This window comes from Podarcis cretensis (assembly GCF_951804945.1).
Source record: "Podarcis cretensis genome assembly, chromosome: 5".
In the NCBI taxonomy this organism is placed as follows: domain Eukaryota; kingdom Metazoa; phylum Chordata; class Lepidosauria; order Squamata; family Lacertidae; genus Podarcis; species Podarcis cretensis.
In genome coordinates, this window is record NC_137174.1 from 34,859,118 (window position 1) to 34,880,490 (window position 21,373).

General features: G+C 41.4%; 1 protein-coding gene across 4 annotated transcripts in view; it reads right to left on the reverse strand.

Moving 5' to 3' along the window:
- The window catches only part of PRKG1 (protein kinase cGMP-dependent 1), a 660,310-nt gene that overhangs the window by 59,607 nt on the left and 579,330 nt on the right, over positions 1-21,373 (reverse strand). For all 4 annotated transcript variants that reach the window (XM_079976270.1, XM_079976269.1, XM_079976271.1 and 1 more), the window contains one exon: positions 16,313-16,387. In XM_079976270.1, coding sequence (XP_079832396.1) covers positions 16,313-16,387 — 75 coding nt within the window. The remainder of the gene's footprint in view (positions 1-16,312; positions 16,388-21,373) is intronic.

Below are 21,373 nucleotides of genomic sequence, written 5' to 3' on the forward strand. Positions count from 1 at the left end.
TGTGGTTAGCGGCCCAGGCGATGCCAACCAAGTCGTTGGCCAAGAAGAAGCTAGGGCACAGGCAGCTAGGACCATACCAGGTGGAGGCTAAGATCAACCCCGTGGCTTTTCGACTGGCCCTCCCCGAAGGTTCCAGAGTCCACCCGGTTTTTCATAGGTCGGTGCTCACTCCCTACAAGGCCCCGCACAGGTTTCAGGAGTCTGAAACAGTACCGCAGCCACGCACAGAGTCACCTAGGAGGGAGGGATCGCCTAGGGTCGAACCACTCAACGAGGTCACAGAGATCCTGGACTCGAGATGGGGGGAAGAGGGAATAGAATACTTTCTAGTCAGAGAGGGTGCACCAGTCAGTGCCAGTGGGTGGGTGCCGGACTACGCTTTAGACGAACCTCTTTTAAAGGACGAGTTCCATGCCCTTTTCCCACATAGACCCATGCCAGCCGAGTACTTCGATGACTGGCTCTTTACCCCCACATGTTCAGGCAGCACTTTCCACGGCTTCTCTTCAGCCGAGGAAAGAACGCCGAACTCAGACTCGCCCAGGGGATCGTGTTCGGGGGTGGACACAGAGTCCTCTTATTGGTGGGATGAGCAACCAGAGGAAGCCTGGCGCAAGAAATGGCTGAAGGGGCCTTGGCAGGCAGCACCAGACGAAGTAGCAATGGAAGAGGGAACTGCGAACATTTTGGGTGAAGAACCCGAATTCGAACACACGTACACCGAGCTGCCAGCAGAGGTCATGGACGTAGCCGAACTGTATCCTGCATCTACCTCCGAGGAGCTGCAGTTCCCACAACCCGCACCCGATGGGGGGGAGGGGGGAAGGGGGGGCTTCGAGGGGGGGATGGATGTCAGGGGTTCAGGGAGAGAGGCGCAGAGGAGGGAGGAGACCGAGAGTGAGGGAGAAGGATTCCAGCCTGACGAGGAAGAGGACGACAATGACCCGAGATGGTCCATGAGTCCGTCCAGTGAATCGGAGGATTCCCAAAAGGGAGCCCCCCTGGTCAAGCCAAGGGGAGCCCAAGGGGGAAGCAGTCAGGAGCAGGGGAACGTAGGGGGAACCGCCAGTGGGAGTTGGAGATCGAGACCTGCTTCTCCACCGGAACGGAGTGAAGAGGGTGGAGTTACCAGTGTGTCGGGAGGAACAGAACAAGGAGCAGAGGGGGGAAGGAGATCGGGGCAAGACGTCCTGCCGGAAGGGGCGGAAAGCAGTACCGGGAGCAGTGTGGCTGTTGAAAGGAAGGTCAGGAGCAACGTACGCGCGCCAAGTTCAAATGTGGAGGCGCGCGGAAGTGGGGAGAGCTCTGGGGAGGAGCCTGGTGCTAAAGCACGAAGGAGGGGGCAGCAGGCAGGAGAAGACTCAGCCTCTGGGGAGTCCCGGAGAGAGGGAACACAGGGGGGCAGGAAGACCCTGCGGAAAAGGAAGGAGAGGAAAAGGTGGAGCAGCACAAGCCTCTTAAAGTGGTGCAGGGGAGGGACGGACTCAGAGGGGACTTCTAACATCTAAGGGTAACAGATGCGGAGCCACGGAGTTTGGATGTAATGACGACAATGATCTTCAATAAAACCTTTTGTATATAACTTGGACTGGACTTCGGTCTCTTGTGAGCTGGGACCCAGGGTGGCTCTGACAATATCTAAAACATTAATGTCAAGATTTTTACAGAGAATCATTTCACACATTATGCAGAGGCAAAACCAAGTGTACATTCAGCAGGGAACTGCAACTAATCACACATGATACATGTTTTTTTCAAATCTGTTTGTGCAGTCACATAAATGCAAAGTGGCCCAGAAAGACAGTATATTGCTTAAAATTCTGTGGGGTTTATTTTGACTTTGCTTGGTGGCTATACACCTCCTTTGTAGGGCAGTTGACTCTCAGAGTGAAACTCTCAGTGGAACCTTACTTGCACCAAGGGGAGCAGACAGATCAGGGTGGCCATGTGTTTAAGAGACGACAATTCTCAATTCTCACAAGCTTTCAGATGAGTCCTCTATTTCAGGGGTGGGGAACCTTTATGGCACTTTGTGGACCAACTTTGACAGACGGGTGGGGCAATACACTTGTCTATCACGTGGCATCAAATCTCTTATGCCAACCATTTAAGATTGACCCCACAATCCTGTCTGAGCACAGGAGAGCTGGGACTCAATGCTCTTTGCAGCAGTCTCAACGCCCCTTTAAAGATCACTCCAGCAACCTTTGGAGGGGTAGGGAACAATGCTTCAAACAGTGCTGAAAAACACGTGCCTGTTTCTTTATCACTGTGCAACTGGGTGGTCCTTGTCAGAGTCAATGCCTGTATAAAGCAGACATTGCCTCTGGCAGGGATGCAGCAATGAAGAAAGAAAGAAAAACAAGAGTCTGCTTGCTTTCACTGCACATGCTGATTCTTTTTGGAGACTGAAGGGATCAGGGCAAGGTGGGTTTACATCACCCATTATGGCACCTGATGGACAGCTGGACATGGTTTGGGAAAAATGGGTGTGTGGGCCAAACTGGACTTCCTGGTGGGCCCAGATTGGCCCATGGGCTGTAGGTTTGAAGATTTGTGGGCTCTCTAGCCTGAGTCTGGTTTAAGAATAAGTAACCATAAAACAGAAGAGGAGCCTAAATCTGCCAATTAGAAACACATGGCTAGCAGACTCAGTAGATATACAAATTCCCTTCCGTATTCTCTACTGTGGTAAGATTGCATTTTTATTTACAGCACTGCTGCACGCCACTCCAATCTACAAGTGGTGTGGAATTCCAGGGTTCCAGGCACTGACCCAGGGTTCATGTTTCCTTTTGGAAATGAGGCACAGCTAGGACTGTGGTGTCTTTATGATATATGGTTTATTTACACATATAGACAACCTGAGCCTATGGTGGAAGGGTTCACAGTATCAACACCCTGAAAGTGTCTTGTTTCTCCCATAGGACTGGATTCAAACAGACATAAAACGCTGCTCTGAAACGTTGCTCTCCATCACATTACTGCCAATTCTCACCTCTAAACTCAGGCCTTTGTCCTCTAAGAGTTGGAGGAGTGGCCCCACCCATTTCCTGTCATTCCCTTTGCTCTCTCAATGGACCATCAACGTCCCTCTTTTCTCTTAATGACCCATCACCTAAGCAATTACCTCATGAGCAAGCTAGCCTGCCTTGTTTTTTCAAAAACACTTACTGAATCCAGGGGTTAAGAAAACTTTATTAATTTCTAACACATACTGGATTAAGGAATTACAGTGGACGCTCGGGTTGCAAAGGTGATCCATGTGGGATGCACGTTCACAACCTGCAGCATTCATAACCAGTGTCTGTGCGTCTGCGCGGGTTGCGATTCGGCACTTCTGTGCATTCGCGACTGCTGAAACCCGGAAGTAACCCGTTCCAGTACTTCCGGGTTTCGGCGGTCCGCAACCCGAAAAAACACAACCTGAAGCGGCTGTAACCTGAGGTATTACTGTATAGGTATCTGGCACCCACAAACTCATAACACTATAGTAATTGTTTATAAATTTGACATAAAAACAATCACATGCAAAGTAGTGTCCTAATTTATAATTTTCTTTGGTGATGCAACTTATATTTTTTGGTCATGCACAACCCTCCAACAAATTATTCTGTGAACCCCTGCAATTTGAACAAAGTTGGATGGGGATAATTTCATGCATACGTATGCCAGTGCTTTTACTCTAGAAAAAAAGGTGCATACCCTTGAGTAAAGAAAAAGGACTGCTTATACCATATGGTCTGACATTGGGCTGCCTTTGGGAATCTCACCGAGCTCTTTCCTTCAGAGCACTTCCCATTTCAGTGCATAAATGAACCAGGCACTTTAGTTATGTCAGGAGAACCAGAACAAGTTAATAATTAAGTTGAACAGAATAGGCTGTGCAGCGGGCATGGCTGCTTCCCTATGCTGAAGGCACTGAATTCTCAGGACCCCTGCCTGCCAACTTTAGTTCTGTGAGGTAGCTGTCAATTGAATACATCCTGAGGTCTGCTTCACATGGCCATTCAATGCTCTCAGGGGCAAGTTTACCCACATATTTTTATGCATACATACGAAATGTCTCAGGCCAATCGTTCATCTATCCAGGTATGCTTTTCTCTGAAAAACAGTCTTTCACATTACCTTCTACCTGATTCCTTTTCCTTTCAATATTCTTTTATTAGCAGAAGCCAGGAAAGTAACCTGGGACCTACAAAGCATGTAGTCTGTGGCTGAACTATGGTCCCATACACACAGTGTCCTTCAAATGTTATGGAAAAACGCTGTTGTGGAAATGTAAGAATTCATTATCTCAGCAACATGTGAATTCTCAACAATGAAACCGAAAGGCACCAGTGGAAAGATAAAAAAGACATTGTTCCATGGCCATAAATATATTTGGTACATGGTGACATGTCCTCTGCATGGTACAACAATATACTTATGTTTTCTTTTTAGACATTTACAGCACCATGGTTTTTATTTATATCTCTATGAGAATGATTTGGTCCATTGAAAACCACTGTTCTTTAGGAGTAGGAATTTAGTAGCTATTGAAATAAACATATTATGGTTTTCAGCTTATTATGGACATACCTTTGTATGAAATCTCCTATTTGGATAAAGGCCAGATGTCAGCCTCTTCCAAGACTGGGTTTATTTATAAGATTTTATTAAAGATTTTTCATGATACAATAAAGCTTTTCATCTTTGTCTATATAAGTGTCTCTCTGTCAGTAGTGCTGACTTGGGCCCTAGATTGTGGATGCCCAGCAGCACGAGCACAACATGACACATGACATGTGCGCACCCACTGCATAGTCTCTGCCTTCTGGTGCTGCCCACTGCCTTGCCTCTGCTGGCTCTCTGTTGGGGCCTGCTGTGGCCGCAGACATGCTTGGGCACCCATAGTGGACGTTTTGTGGGTACCAAGGCACCCAGGGCCCCCCAGAGTTTATGCCTATGCTCTCTGCTGTCATAATATACTGAGATATTATTCCGTAGTTCTTTTCTTACCATGTATTCATTATTTTGCACCCAGTTCAGTATATTCGGTCCCATTTCTTGTTGTATTTGCCATAATTTTCATTCCATTTCCTTTTCTTCCATTCTTTTTCCAAAGAAGCACGAGAGGTTTTATAGCATTTTCCTCTGAATTCATTCCAAATTATACACAGAATCCTTTCTCTCTGAACTCTATCTCTGCCATCTTAGAATATCTCTTGATCTCTCCATCCACACCTTTGTTCCACTCCTCCAACATCACAACTCTGCCATTTGGCTGTTTCAATTCTTCTAGACACCTGTGTGAAGGACTTGTCTATTTCACCATCTGTTGCCTCCAGTTCTACCATTTCACTCTCCTGTTCTGGCAATCCATTATCAATATTGTTATCTAAAGTCTCTGATTCCCCTTTAATTTCATTTCATTCTTCTCTGTTCCAGTGTCATGCTCCATTTCATCAATCCCAGTTCTAATTTCTTTTAATTGCTTATCCAATAATTTCTGTAAGGTGCCAAGAGTCAATGGAATGTCCCACAATGTATTTCCCATATTGAATGTCTTTTTGAGTATAGGTGCATGGATTACTAATAGAAACAGACTAGTAAATTAGACTATGCCCTTTCCACTCTCCCTCCATAAAATTTGCAATTTTATTTTCTAGAATATACACAGCTCAAATGCTAATACCTAGATTATTTCTGACGGGTATATAATCCATGGAATTCTATATTGAGTTCATTTATATCCTTGAAGAACTGTCTTCATCTCTTTATTCTCTGTTGTCATACCAATTCAGGTTTCCATGGAAACTGAGACGAAATAGGGAAATTGTAAAATCTAAATGAGCAGGAGTAAGTTGACAATGTTATGTTTCATAATACATAAAAATGCAAATAAGCCAAGAAGTTATGGAATGAACAAACTAGATATAAACCTAAAAAGGTTACAAAGTATTGTAAAAAGTGATATTGCATTTTAATGTGAAAACTAGTCGATAAACCTTAATAGCACACACTTGTACTAAATGAGATAATCTGCTATATATTAGAAACTGAGCACATTCAATCACCATATTTGTGGAAATTACTGTTTATTTCTGTTGAAATTTTGGTGCTTCAGCTTTGGTGTGACATTTGCATCAGAATCTGCAACAGCTGAGAAATGAATTTGATTAAAGCAGTACAATTATTTGGTAACTTGAAATAAATAGTACAGGTCTACAAGAAGTAAACCTGAGACATGGATGGGAAAACACACTTGCTTAAAAACTTTCTTGAAGTAGAAATCAAATGGCTATTCCAACTTTTAAGTACAGATCCATGGGCTCTTTCTGTCACATATGCCACCAGATTGCCTGGGACAAAACTATGTGTGTTACATATATTTACATCATTTCTATGCTATTTGACACTCTTTTGTCCCTGTGGCTGCTGCCGTTTATTAGACCCTTAAAAAGGTTGTCCTTGCTGCCAGTCCAACTTGCCATTATGGTATTAAATATGTTTGGCTGTGATGCGCCTGGTGGTTTTGTTGACCACTGTGATGCTCCCTCTAAAGTTCTGATGTCATAAACATCACAACACACACACACACGTATCAGCACAGCTAATCAGATAACATATCAATGGTGTCCAATGGGGCCAAGGAAAGTGAGAACAAGAATTAAGTTGAACTATGAAAATGAGAGACTTTCAATGTTTGGCAAAGTATTTTTTCAGCTATTTGTTATTTGGAACACATGCAAATTTTAAAGCAAATATTAAGTATTAAGACACTATCCAAGTGAATACTGATAATTATTTGGTTCAGGCCCAATTTATATACACCTGTTTCTGGCAGGTGTGTATGCACACAGAGTATATTTTTCTATCTTACTTTCCTTCCAATGTATGGCTAATCTGTAGCACAATGTACTTCAATGAAGAGCTGCAAACACACAATCAACTGAAAGATTTTCACCTTTGCAAATGTAGGTTAAGAATGCAATCAGGAAACTAATTAACTACTCAAGGATCTCATTGACTTTAACAGAACTTCTCATGAGTAAGCTGTTGAACACTTAGAGCAGTTTAGAGGAACAGATGCAAAGATAATTGAGTTGTCCTTACATATGGTTTCATTTCATCTGATACGATAAGGAGTCGCTTTCACTAAAACAACAGCTTCTATTGCTGATAACAGAATTATTTTAGCAACTTATAATGCTTATCTCATAAACCTTTTCGGTACTCAAAGGTATGTCCTGATCCTTTCCAAGGGAATCACTTTATGATGCTGTAAACAATGCATTTTGTAAATTAGATACGTTGATGAATTAAAGACACAAAATTAGAGTAATTTTGATTTGCACTGGGACCTGAAATTTCAGATGAGACTAGAGCAGCATTTTCACTTCATAAATAAGATGGGGGAAACATATAGCAATTAGAACTCAGATACTTTGAGCTACAAACAACCATAAAAAGAAACACATGCAAATTTTCATAGGAAATAATTTAAAAGGAGTCAGAGAGTCATTTGTCTTTCTTCCAACTAAAATTGGTTATATTAAATATGCAAGTAGACACTTTAAATGTTATGTTTTATTTTATCCTTTATAAAACAACCTAAGCTTTATTCTTATTTTATTTGTTTTGCTTTTTTATTTATCACAGCCTTTTTGATACCAAGGCATGTTCTAAACATAGAAAAACAATAAATAAAATGCACATGAATTGCATACTATACAAAAAGCGCAGATAAAAACCAATACTCAGATCAATCTGCTTTATTATTAGTTACAGGTAGGTAGCCGTGTTGGTCTGCCGTAGTCGAAACAAAATAAAAAAAATCCTTCCTGTAGCACTTTAGAGACCAACTAAGTTTGTTATTGGTATGAGCTTTTGTGTGCATGCACACTTCTTTTTTTATTTTGCTTTATTATTGTTTACTACAGCTTATTGCTTATTATAGTAATTTTTATTATAGCTATTGCCCCGATCAATTGAACCACATTCAACGTTATCTCTGAGTATCATCTTATATTAATTCCACACTCAACACACCCCTCTCTAGACTACATCCAGGCAAGCAAGAAGAATTATCAGAGTTCAGGGATACTTTCCATCCAGACAAAAACACTCAAGGAGGGTATGAAGCAGGGTCAATGAGCGATGAGGCTTGGGAAGGTTGTAGCCAGTCCAGAGGGCCAGGCAGAGAGCTATGAGGCCCATATTTGGTCCCCAGATCTGAGGCCCACCCCCCAATCTATCCCATTCAGTACAGCTTCTCTCTGTGAGAGTGGCAGTAGCTGAATAATGTGCCCCCCCAGCCTGCTGATGGGGGGAACTGCCCACACTATTTTGTGGTCCTGTCTATTTTTCTTCTCTTTTAGATATGGCAGTCATGGGATCTTGAAGGCCTCCCAGAGGCTTCAAAATCCTTTACCTAAGATGGTTACACGGCTAAGCTTTATCTGCATTATTTACACTGCTGAACAGCAATGAAATTTCAGAGTAATGAAACATCAATAGTGACATTGTCTTAAATAGTTTGGACTAGCAAATCTCCTCCATTGTATTATAGGGCTACAGTTTTGGCTTTATGTGAAGGGCGAGACAAATGAATCACAAATGAATCTGCCTTTATAAGCAGAAATTGGAGCAGATGGGTGGGGTAGGTGCTACAGCTTTTACTTAGAAAAATGGCTTAATTCAGCAAATTTATATATGATTCATTGAAAACATAAACTTCCACAAATGTTGACAATTAAAAAGGTTACATACATTATATAAAACTTCAGACATTAAAACTGTTCAACATTAGGTAATTAACACTGCAGTACTGGTCACACTTCAGGGAAAACTGTGTAAAAATACATATTTAGCAAATGTCTAGTACAAAAGGAGCTTGCTTAACATGCACTGGAAGGGAGTTCCACACAATCAGTGGTGCCACATTGAATAATCTGATCCTGGTGACCACAGAGTGGGAATTGCACAACACTATTAAAAGCACTATTATTTATGAACATGGTGGTTGGACTGGAACGTTGTTGTTGTTGTTGTTTAGTCATTTAGTTGTGTCCGACTCTTCGTGACCCCATGGACCAGAGCACGCCAGGCACTCCTGTCTTCCACTGCCTCCCGCAGTTTGGTCAAACTCATGGATCACTGCCTTGCCATGGTGAAGGGGCCTGAATAACTCAGAGAAGCTATGAGCAATGCCGTGCAGGGCCACCCAAGATGGATTGGTCATAGTGGAGAGTTCTGACCAAATGTGATCCACCTGGAGCAGGAACCAGCAAGCCACTCTGGTATCTCTGCCAAGAAAACTCCATGGACAAAGACAACAGGACTGGAATATATGTGGCAAATAAACTGTCCCCCTACTTGCTTTTGGCCTTTAACATAACATGTGAAGCAGGAACGTTTTCTGTTAATTGAACTGGGTTGAATGTTTCACTCACATGAACTTAGTGGTCTTTTTGCAGCGCAGTGTTAGATTTCACAACATTAGAATCTACATAAGCCAGAACATAGTTTTTGTAAAGAAAAGAAAAGGCACTATCCTGTTATTTTCAAACATTAACATAATGAGCAGCCCCATTACTTTGTGGAAAGATGTTTAATTTGGGAATAGAGGGCCAATAAACACATTCAACTTCTCATTATAGCTTTCCCTTGAACTAGCTTAATTGGTCTTTCTTCCACTCATTGGCAAGTTTACTGAAGTTTCATGGATAAGGAGGAAAACATTCTTAGGCTTCAAGACATGTTCTTAGCTGTTGGCACTTTTTAAATGTAAAAAGTTGTTCTTATTCAAGTATTTTCTTTGTTTAAAGATCAAAACGAAGCCATTCAGCGTCTTCTCCTCAGTGCCTCTAGTGCTTTGTTTCCATCTACCCTACATTGCTCTTGGAGCCTGAGCAGCAGCATAATAACTGCAATGAGGAAAACTGCCTAAAGCTAGAGGAAAAGCCAGTGCTGAGTGCTGGACAGATTTGGAAACCAACCCTCTGCTCAGCCATGAAGCCTTGGTCCAGTCACCATCTCTTCACGTCACAGTTTATGTTGTGACTATAACATGCAAGACAACAACCAGGGTTTTTCTTCAGCTGGAACTCACCAGAACACAGTTCCTATACCTCTTAGGTGGGTGCCATTGCCATTATAAGAGAACAAAGGAGGCTGGTGAGTTCCGGCACCTCTTCTTCTAGAAAAATAGCACTGACAACAACAAAAGGCCCATGTATGCCCCCCTTGAGATCCTGGGAAGAAGGGTAGTTTGCCAAACATCATTAAAATAGAGAATTTCTTATTTGGGGGGGGGGGAATGTAATGGACCCAAAAAATGACATCCTGTATATGTAAAAAGTAAATGGAGTCTGCCTTAATTTTAAGTAAATGTAAAGAAGGGATTTTTGTATCAATAAAAATTGTAATTTGTTCTAATTTGATGTGACCCAAGTATAATGCATGGGACCAAGGATAAATATTACACATAACTTTATGTGTACTTTATTGCACTATTATTGTATATTTCTTTTATATTCATCTGCTTCACACCACTTTGGGAGTCTATGGTATATACACAAACCATCACGTGACAAATATATGCCATCCAATTGCTTCTTAAGCAGTCTATAAAAATGACAGCAGGGCATGCAATAGGCAACAGCATTTGCTCAAAGGCCATAAAGGATTCTGAAACAAAAATGAATTCCTACAGAGGAACAGAATATACAAGCCTAATTTCAGATAAAGGGATCTACCTTTGCAATGCTCATTAATTTCAGTGGATCTACTCTGAGTAAAACTTAGCTGGATATTACTCATAATTTTTAGGCAGGTAGGGCCAAGCTGTCTATATATACACACACACACACACACACACACACACACATATTTAAATGTACTAAACAGTCATGGATAACTTTGATATTCAAAGTTGATGCTTCCCATTATAGGAGATCAACTCTTTTTAAAGAGTGGTAGTTCACAGTGGTTCTATGAATATTGAGTTTATTATTATTTTATCCTCCCAGCAACCCCTTCAAGGAATTTTTTTTAAAAAAAGCATAATAGGTGGATCACTCCAAAATACACAGCAAATTAAAAACAATAATTCAAAACAGCACAACTACATACTAGTGAGCTGCAACTGCTGAGAGACAATGAAGGGGGAGATGATTCCTCCACTTTCTTATGAAAAGGCATCAGTGAGAGGAGAGACAGCAGAAATAGGGGGGCTAAAGGCACTAAAGGGTGCTATGATGGTGCAGAGCTGTTGAAGAGCTAGCAGCACCCAGCAAAAGACATGCTGCCAAACACTGTGTTCCTTTCCATCCTGATCCATCTACCATTGATTTGGAGGGTTTTCAGAGGTTCCAATTGTAGCTGTTACTTTCATATTAGTAAAGGCAAGGAGTCCTGAATTTAAAAAAGGAAGGAAGGAAGGGGGAAGGGCCAACTCTACGTAACAGGTAAGATCCAATTCTTCTCGCACAAGTGGAACACACTGTTGGCCATGTCCCTTTTAGGGCAGACAGAACAAGTAATCACTACTGATGAGGAGTCCATCATAGCACACAGAGTGCTGCTCCAGAGTATGATTGCTACAGCCACCCAGCCCAGTTCTTCTCCACTAAACGATGGGCCTTTAAAATATTTAGCTTTCAAAAACTAAGCAGGTTCATCAGCACATCTTTGTCTGGTAAGCTCCCAGGGTGTGTTGAGGCTCCCACAAAGCCATTTCCTCACCCCTCTCCCCAAATCAGAACTGGGCCTGTCTGCTGTGAGGGAAAATGGGATAAAAAATACATATGTATGCCAAACCAAGTGTCTTGAAGGAAAGACAGGAGACCAAAATAATAAAGATTTAGATATTCCATAACTTAGGAAGCAAATTAAACATTAAAAAAGCAGACTTTTGCTGGCAATGAGTCAACTGCTTTCTTCAGCTGTTGCATATGGAATTTGCTTCACAGATAGGCAACAAGAATTAAGTCCTAATCTAAAATGCAGAGCGAAAATAGGGTTGGAAATTATTTTTTGTAGTGTTGCCATCTGTAATTCATTTAAGTTGATAGGAGTTCTTTCCCAGTCTTATTTCATGTGCAGCATAATTAAGCCATCAATAAAACAATGCTTTTTTTTTGAGAACTCAAGAATATTTAAAGGAAAACGTGTAGATTCTTGTTCTTTTGGCGCTACCACATATTTTTTTTTGCAACATGATATTAATATTGATGTTTGAAGCAGAATTTATGAAGGAATTGCTTTGAAATGTCTGTTTATGATATACTGAAGCACTGTAATTTTTGTTTATTTTATATCAGTATTTAAATGTAAGTAGCTGGGTGAGATTCACCATAGTGCAAGTGGGTCTCTGTTCACTCAGTAGGGTTTCTCCTTTCTTTTGCCACCCCTGGCAGCTGCCCCTGTTCAAAAAACCCCCTGCTCTGGAGGGTTGGGGGACCCTGCAGAGGTTTTGAGGGGACACAATGGGCTGGAGGGTGAGAAGAGATGTTCTACTGTGCAAACAAATTGCAGTTGCGCATCACAGGATGTCATTCATTGTTTACTTGATGTTACAGCTGGAATTCTACTCATATGTAGGATTTACACATTAGAGAAGATTAGTATTGTATATGCATTTACCAGGCTGACAGTATTTATGACTATACCATAACTAAGATAATGTGGTACTGAAAGGCATCCCCTTGTGGCTGCTTGTCTATAGGAAGAAAGCAAAGTTTTCTAGAGCACTGCCAGCACAAAGGCTGCATTCAGACATCACACAAAGCCACGGTTTCAACTGTGCTTGTTTCAGAGAAAAACAGTTAACGTTAACCAGTTTGTCAGTTCAGACACGACAAGCTGTGGTTAAGTAAAAATGAAAGCAACCGCTTTTGAGCTCTTCGCAGCTATACCAGGGGAGAGGGGAGTGCAAGTGCCCAAGGCTTCCTGAAGCTCATTCCAGCTCATTTACACTGCACTACAGTATGGTTTAGGGATGTGGATGGTGCTGTGGTCTAAACCACTGAGCCTCTTGGGCTTGCCGATCAGAAGGTCGGTGGTTCGAATCCCTGCTGCAGGGTGAGCTCCCATTGCTCGGTCCCAGCTCCTGCCAACCTAGCAATTCAAAAGCATGCCAAAAAAGTGCAAGGCGGGAAGGTAAACGGTGTTTCTGTGCCCTGCTCTGGTTTCTGTGTTCCGTTGCGCCAGAAGCTGCTTAGTCATGTTGGCCACATGACCCAGAAAAACTGTTAAGCGAGATGAGAGCCGCAACCCCAGAGTCATCTGTGACTGGACTTAACTGTCAGGGGTCCTTTACCTTTTTTACAGTATGGTTTAGAGCGACATCCAAACATGGCAAAAATCTTTTCATTATTCATAGCAGATTATATGCAATAGTGTTGTGGAAGAAGAATCACAAACACTTTAAGCTTACTTAAGACACTGTTTTATCTGAAATATATATATATATATATTACTTCTTCACTATCTGGGAAATGCACAATCTGTTCCCACATCTCTGTTGCACATCCCCAAATGAGTGATATCAAAAGTCTGTGTTCCCTTGCACACATCATGTTGTTTTGCAACGCCACTTTATCCGAAGCTACTAATAGTAGCTCAGGCTGACAACAACCAAGTACAGTGATATTATTGATATGTACAAGATAACTAGTCAATGCTCATTGGCTGAGAATTATTCAGCATGATAGATTAAAATTGATCTGGTGATGGGAAAAGGAGACAGCAACATGCATGGGAATGTGAAATTGGGATTCGGGCATAGGTGATGCCAAACAAGTAGTCTATGTCCCTGCAAGTGACATAGGACTTTCTCCTATTTGTGTACCTGCGCCGCCCCCCCCCCCCCATCTAGTATTTTTCTCTGTCACTGCTACTAGTAGGAGAGGCCAAAATAAAGCCACTGGTTGCAATCCAGCAATTCAAATGCAAACAATGAGATTTCTGTGTGAGGGGATTCTCCATTCCCTTCTCCAAGAAAGATAATACTGCACAATGTGAAATACCTGGGCACATTGGGGTTTATATTCTTTTATAGAGCAAACTAGAAGGAACCTCAGATGTGATAAATCTTTGAATTGCACACATTGTGGCCAGGAATCAATCACTGAGTCAGCTTTCTATATATAAATAAGTAACTTAAACATTCCTCAGAGTCACTATGATCGGTGCTCAATAATGTGATATTTTCCAGTGCAAACTGACAGAAAAGAATATTCTGCCACTTATCTTATTAGCAAGTGTGCACCTTGCTTACACAGAACTGTATCTCCTGCTGTCAATTCACAGCCTGATACTTGAAATATATTCCCTTGAAAGGCAATTAGTTGAAGTCAATTAGAGCAACATGAAAAACCATCTTATAGGAGCTCTGCCAGATGAAGGAACTGTTGAACAGAACACCTTTATGAAGCAGGTTTCAGTATGGCTTCTGTTAGATACAACGTATTCCATATGGATACTTTCAACAATCCTAGCAAATCTGTGTGTGGTATTTGACTAATATATTTTCTGAAAAGTTGTTGTGCTTTGTAACTTCTAGATGTATGAAGCAGTGATACCTTCATCTTAACAAAGTCAAAGACCACTTAATTCAGCCACTTTAGGATTGCATAGACATGCAAGAAAAGGATGGGCAGAGCAGTCTTAAGAGGGGCCTGGGAAGAGTGGAGAAGCAGATTATCCACAGCATCCTCAGCCCTGCCAGCTCCTGTCAACCAGGATGGAACAATGGGAGATTATTTTTTGCAGCACTAGCCCCAGGCTGGCATAGCAGAGGCCCAAATCAGGCCCCCTCTGGGAAATGATTCAGCAGATCTATGAATGCCTCAGCTCTGCCACCACCCTAAAAATTAATGCCCTGTGTCAGGTTCCTCTGCTGGCTTCCACTGGAGCTTGCTAGACATCTATCATGTTCTGACTTAACATCAGGATCAAAAACATACTAGGCTCTCTTACACATTTCTCAACAATACCCTAGAGTAGTTGTAAATATGGCAATAACAAGTTACCATTTAAACTTTATACTGTTTAGGCACCTTTCAATTTGTGCCTCTCAAGAACCTTGAATTCTGCTCATTTTATTGCAAAAAAAAAAAAAGTCATTTCTGGTTTCACAGAGAAGATTAAACTATAATGCACACTTGTAAGACTTTCTATTAAGATCGTTCAGGCAGGAGAATGTCTAAGTCGCAATTATAGCAGCCCTTATCATCAATTTGTTGGAATGTGTACTATTATATACAGATTTCTGAGGAGTTGAGAACATATTCCCAAGTTGTCGGTGTTGTGATTCCAGCTAGTCTGCTGGTGGGAATATTATTCCTTTCTTAATATGAATGTTGACTGAAGCACTAGTTAGTCTGTCAAACCAACCTTTCTAACCTGCTAGTTATTTTTAGCTGCAGTTTGTGTAATAATTCCTGATGTGGGGAGGGGGGGGAGTTGGGTTTATCAACTAGGGGTGAAAAGGATGGTGTAAAGGGAGAAATCAGGCTGTCCTCCTCTCCATTGTCCTCTCCTTTCTATGTGCAGGACCAAGCAATCCAGAGGTTGCAATTGCTGCTGCAATGTGGTCACTCAGCCGATCCTGGGATGTAGCTGCCTTGCTTTGGTGTTAAGAGTGAATCTACCAGCTCATCTTCTCCATGTCTTAGGCCAGAAGGGCAACTGCCTGCCTCCTTCCAGCCCATCCCAGGCCCATATCTCCTTGTGTCACCACTCCTCTTTGGCAGGACAAGCAATGGGAATAATTGCTGCTATAGGAGCCAGCCCAGGTCTGCACTACTTGAGAGCCACACATTTTTTTTTGACTTGTTGATCTTTTATTTATTGTCTCAAAGAAATACTGTGCAACATAGTTGTACTTTTGGAATACGGTAAAAAAATATACAGTGGGACCTTGGGTTACAGACGCTTCAGGTTACAGACTCTGCTTACCCAGAAATAATACCTCGGGTTAAGAACTTTACCTCAGGATGTGAACAGAAATCACGTGCCAGTGGTGTGACGGTAGCAGGAGGCCCCATTAGCTAAAGTGGTACCTCAAGTTAAGAACAGTTTCAGATTAAGAACGGATCTCCAGAACAAATTAAGTTCTTAACCCGAGGTACCACTGTATATACATTGGTACTGATCACATTTCTTTAATTTTATATTTTTAGGAGTTTTCTTTTACAACACTAAAGGACTGTTTTCAGAAATATTTTAATTTGGTTCCCCCTCCCCTTTCTTTTAAATAAAGAAGCACAAAGGCAAGTATATTGAAAGAAAGTATATAAAAGAACCATTGACTGACACTTACTTTGCTTTTGCTTCGGCATCCTCATATGCTTTATTGGAAACATCATCCAGGCCTCCAATCAGATGTTTGAAAGAGCTGTAAAGTAAAAGGCACATATGTTAAAAAAATATTCGAGTATAATAAAAACACCGTACAAAAAAATCACTCATTAATTACATATTCCTTTCAAGAAACTTCTAAAACATCATGGTGGGAGAGGGGGAATGGAATATAATAGAGGTTGCAATTCTATACTGGTCCTGTTTGTTGCCAGTAATCAAGCCTAGTTGCCTTGCTTTCTTAAAAGCCTTTGTGGGCCTGCCAGAGGCTTCAACTTATTGTTAAGAAGGACTGAAAGATGAAGTACAAAGAAGAACCAAATTTGCTTTTGTGGTAACATGCAACAGAAGAATTATCTGCCTTTAATGTGCAGCAACAAATATAAGTGCCCCATTCCTGAGAAAACCAACAATTAAGTGGATAATAATGGGATGCTCAATATGGGGTGGATCTTAGTGATTACTTATTTGAGATTTTTTTTTTTTGAGGGGGGACAGCTTTTAACCGCCAGAATACTTGCTCATCAAAGCAAACAATGGATATGTTTTTGACAAAATCAGCACTATTTATCTGATACTACGGAGACCTTGCTCCTAGTGTTGTAGAGCACTCCCTCCAGAGGCAGTGAGGGGCACCAATCCAGATGGCTTTAAAGAATGGTTTAGAAAAAAATCATGGAGGACGGCTTTCAGTGGTTATTAGCCATGATGTCTGTGCACTGCCTCCACGGTTGGAGGCAGCAATGCTTCTGAATACCAGTTGCTGGAAATCACAGGAGGGGACAGTGCTCTTGTGCTCAAATCCTTCTTGTGGGTTTTCCCAAGGCATTTGGTTGGCCACTGTGAAAACAGGATGCTGGACTAGATGGGCCATTAGCCTGATCTTCTTATGTTCTCACATTAGTATATCAATGAAAGAAGAACAAGCTGCCTGCTAATACAGTAGTAACATGGCCAGAGTTCAATTCTCCTTTGAAATGGAAGGTTATAGGAGGGTTCATATGTTATAACCAACTAAAATGGTATTTTAAAAATAAAGAGTATTGGGGAAATCAATTCTTGGCAGAGTGAACATTAATATGTATTTAACTTTCACAATTTTTGAACTTCAACAGGAATGCAGAAATACTAAGGACATGGGCCAGTAAAGTCAATTCTTAAAGTATCACCTTGAGAAATGAGATAAGGAGCATTAAGCTGATCATAGCAACAACAAATACAAACCATTAATTAATTATTTGGTAGTGGTAATTGCCCGAAGCAAATGTAAGAAACTAAATTAAACTTCAGCAACTTTCTAAATTAATAACTCTCTGAACTAATAATTAAAAAGGTTGCTGCTTTGGCTCTGTTTTTTATTCAACTGTAAAATACGAGATAAACATAATATTAAACATAACAAAACCATAGCAAAAGGATTTCACAGTTTTTGACATGCAGAATTATATGATTCCTCATAATCCCCTCCAGCCACTCATTTGTGCTTTCTACTTTACCTGTCATTCTTCTTTTTTCTAAAAAGGTATCTACACACACAAACATGGGAGGTTTTCCCCCACCCCATAAATTGTATTGACTTTTCATCGTAAAATAGACTAAAAAAAAATCTAATCTAAAAAAATTAAAACAAAACAAAATAACATCAAAAAATAAAGAGAGGAAGAGCAAAGAAAATACAGAGCCCTCTCTCAAAGGTAAATATTAATCCTTCTCTCACACTGAAGGGGGTGGAACTCCCCCTAAATCACAGCACATCAACATCCTTGACTAATTAACAACATATATATTTTGGCACTTTTAAGTCATATATCAAATAACATTTCCAGAATAATGGAGACTATGGCATATGTGATTAGTTAAAATATATGGTTGAGGTAAGCACAAATTTTAATTTTATTTGCAATCATTTAACATTAAAAATATGATGGGATTCATCTCTTAGGCATCATAAACCAACAATATTTTGAAGAGAGAAACATTTTGCACATACTCAGCTGCACCTACTTGTTTTTGCACTTACAGAAATAAATTGTAACATTTAATGCACAGGTTTTCCAGGGCTAAGATTCATCCATGCCAACTGGAAAGACATGTTGCCTTGCCAATCAGCTGAGAAAAAAAGTGGCATAATACCTGAACGGGGGAAGGAAAATGAAAGAATGGTCTATCCAGGGCAATGTTGCCTTGGATTAGTGCTTTCCATACTGTCTGCTGGAATACACTAGTGTACTGCAATAAAATACTTTTGTTAAATATTTAAAACAGGCATAGGCAAACTCGACCCTCCAGACGTTTTGGGACTACAACTCCCATGATCCCTAGCTAACAGGACCAGTGGTCAGGGATGATGGGAGTTGTAGTCCCAAAACATCTGGAGGGCCGAGTTTGCCTATGCCTGATTTAAAAGCTATGATGACCCTAATTTCAGAAGGGGGCATGCATAGAACCTGTGAATGGCTGCTCCATCTGGTGAGCTATCAGAACTGCAGCTTGGAACATCTTTGCGTCAAGCTCTGGCTTTGATTTCAGATCTCCATTCTCAGTCCAGGCACCAGTTAAATCTTGCAGCACACTTATTTCAGAAATTCCATAGCTAGATAGATATTTTATGGGATGCAACAGTAAGCTAGTGGAGACAGTACTGCATCCAGTTTTCTTGTAGAATTAATGGTGCATGAGTAATGCAAAGTTGAGGGAATGATTCAGGTTATATTATGGAGCTTCCTTTTACTCAAGCTCTTGGTTCATCTAGCTAAGTACTGTCCAGTCCATCTGGCAGAAACTCTGCAAAGTTCCAAAGTTTGTAGCTGAAACCCATTAATTAGAGGCAGCAGGGACTAGAGTTGGGAGCTCCCAAATTCTACCCGAGAGTAGAAAAACTGCACTTTTTTAAAATCATGGAAGCAGATCATCTGCGAGTCTCTTCCTCTGACATGATACCAGTCATATGAATAGAGTAGCATTCATAGGTTGGCCAGCTGTAGTAACATTCTGGGCCAGTTCAGTACAATGCTATGTCTAAATGCCATTGATTCCAACAGCCTGATTGATAGATATGGGTCTGGCAAATGGCTCGATTCCAACAGCCTGATTGAAAGATATGGGTCTGGCAAATGGCTGGGAGCTGCTGGCAGAGTCTGAACAATCCTCAAAATTACAATATCAATAGCAGAGCTTTCCAAACTATGTGTTGTGACATGTTAGTGTGTCAGCTGCAGTGTGTAGGTGTGTCGTGTGAACTACAGTTACCAGCATTCTTTGGTGGAAGTCCATATGCTTTAAATGTGCTTTAAATGCATGGTGGAAGGGACGCAGGTGGCGCTGTGGGTTAAAGCCTCAGCGCCTAGGACTTGCCGATCGAAAGGTCGGCGGTTCGAATCCCTGCGGCGGGGTGCGCTCCCGCTGCTCGGTCCCAGCGCCTGCCAACCTAGCAGTTCGAAAGCACCTCCGGGTGCAAGTAGATAAATAGGGACCGCTTACCAGCGGGAAGGTAAACGGCGTTTCCGTGTGCGGCTCTGGCTCGCCAGAGCAGCGATGTCATGCTGGCCACGTGACCCGGAAGTGTCTCCGGACAGCCCTGGCCCCTGGCCTCTTAAGTGAGATGGGCGCACAACCCCAGAGTCTGTCAAGACTGGCCCGTACGGGCAGGGGTACCTTTACCTTTACCTTTAAATGCATGGTGTGTGCACAGGAAACCAAATCTACCAAAATTCATTTTTCCTTCACCCATTGTGAAGCCATATTCCTGTTTTATCTGATAGCAGAAGATGTAGTTACTTAACTGGATTTATAGAGATGGTACAGCATTCACATTAAAAATTTAGAAAGGTACTATGAGCAAATGGCGAATTTATAACTCTGAAAAGCCTGAGAACATGTAATGCAGCAATCAGCACATTTTTACTTGTTCCTGTTACTCAGAGGCGGTAATAAAAGAAAGAAACCTAGTCAAGCAATTATGCAGATGATGCGTTGAACAAGAGGACAAACATTCCAGTTTGATTTCATGATAAGGTATGACATGTGCGTTCCCAACATAGGGACAACATATTTTTCTGCTGTTAACAGCTCCACTTTTTCCTCATTCTTTAATCACTTCCTCTAATAGCAAACACAGGCATTAAATAAGGCTGGAAAAAGGGGGGAGTATCAACATTCCTTTTCCATTTGGAAAATGAAAATGAAAAACTGGGGTCAGGGATGGAATGCCCTGCGTTATCCCCTTAAATATCCTGGAGAAAGACATGGCTAAATATGCAGGAAAATAATTTTGAGGAGATATGGAAAGTTTTTGTAGAATTTGTACAAATCATCGCAAGAGGTGTTTGGGAGTTTGGATAGTTTCACTGGAATGGTCTCGGGGGTGGGGTGCACATTCTTATCCTTATTTATTTATTATTATTACTTTGTCAAGGAGGAGGCGGCGGCAGAGGAATCCTAAATATGAATACTCCTTCTAGCAGGAAGCATACTGCAGTATTCAGTTGAAGGTCCCATCATTCAAATATAGAAACCAGTCAAAAGGGGGCACAATTAAGAAGCAACAATAGCATACACACTATGCCAAAATGGTGTGCTGAAATTTAAACTGCTTATAGATATCCCCTAAGCACTCAAAAAAACAATCTGCATTTCAGTGCACAATTGTCAATAAATAGGGGTGTGGGGAAATATGGCATGTCTACTTTTATTTTTATTTGCTCTTTGGCTAGTTGCCAGATATGCAAGATGATGATGATAATTTTTATTATTTATATGCCGCCCATCTGGCTGGGTTTCCCCAGCCACTCTCATTCCTTCCTATTTTTCTTGCTATGTGCCTAATTTGATTCAACAATGCTTGTGCTGGGCTGTGGCTCCAGACCTCCTAAAAACTGCTGGTATCAAAACCGCTGATTTCAAGAGCTTGGCAACCTTCCTTCAGTGATGCAAACTGCGGTAGGGAAAGCAGATAAAACTGATTACAGTCAGAGACTTCAAATATGAGTCTAAGGGAACTGTAAGTAGTTTTGAACTGGGGTTT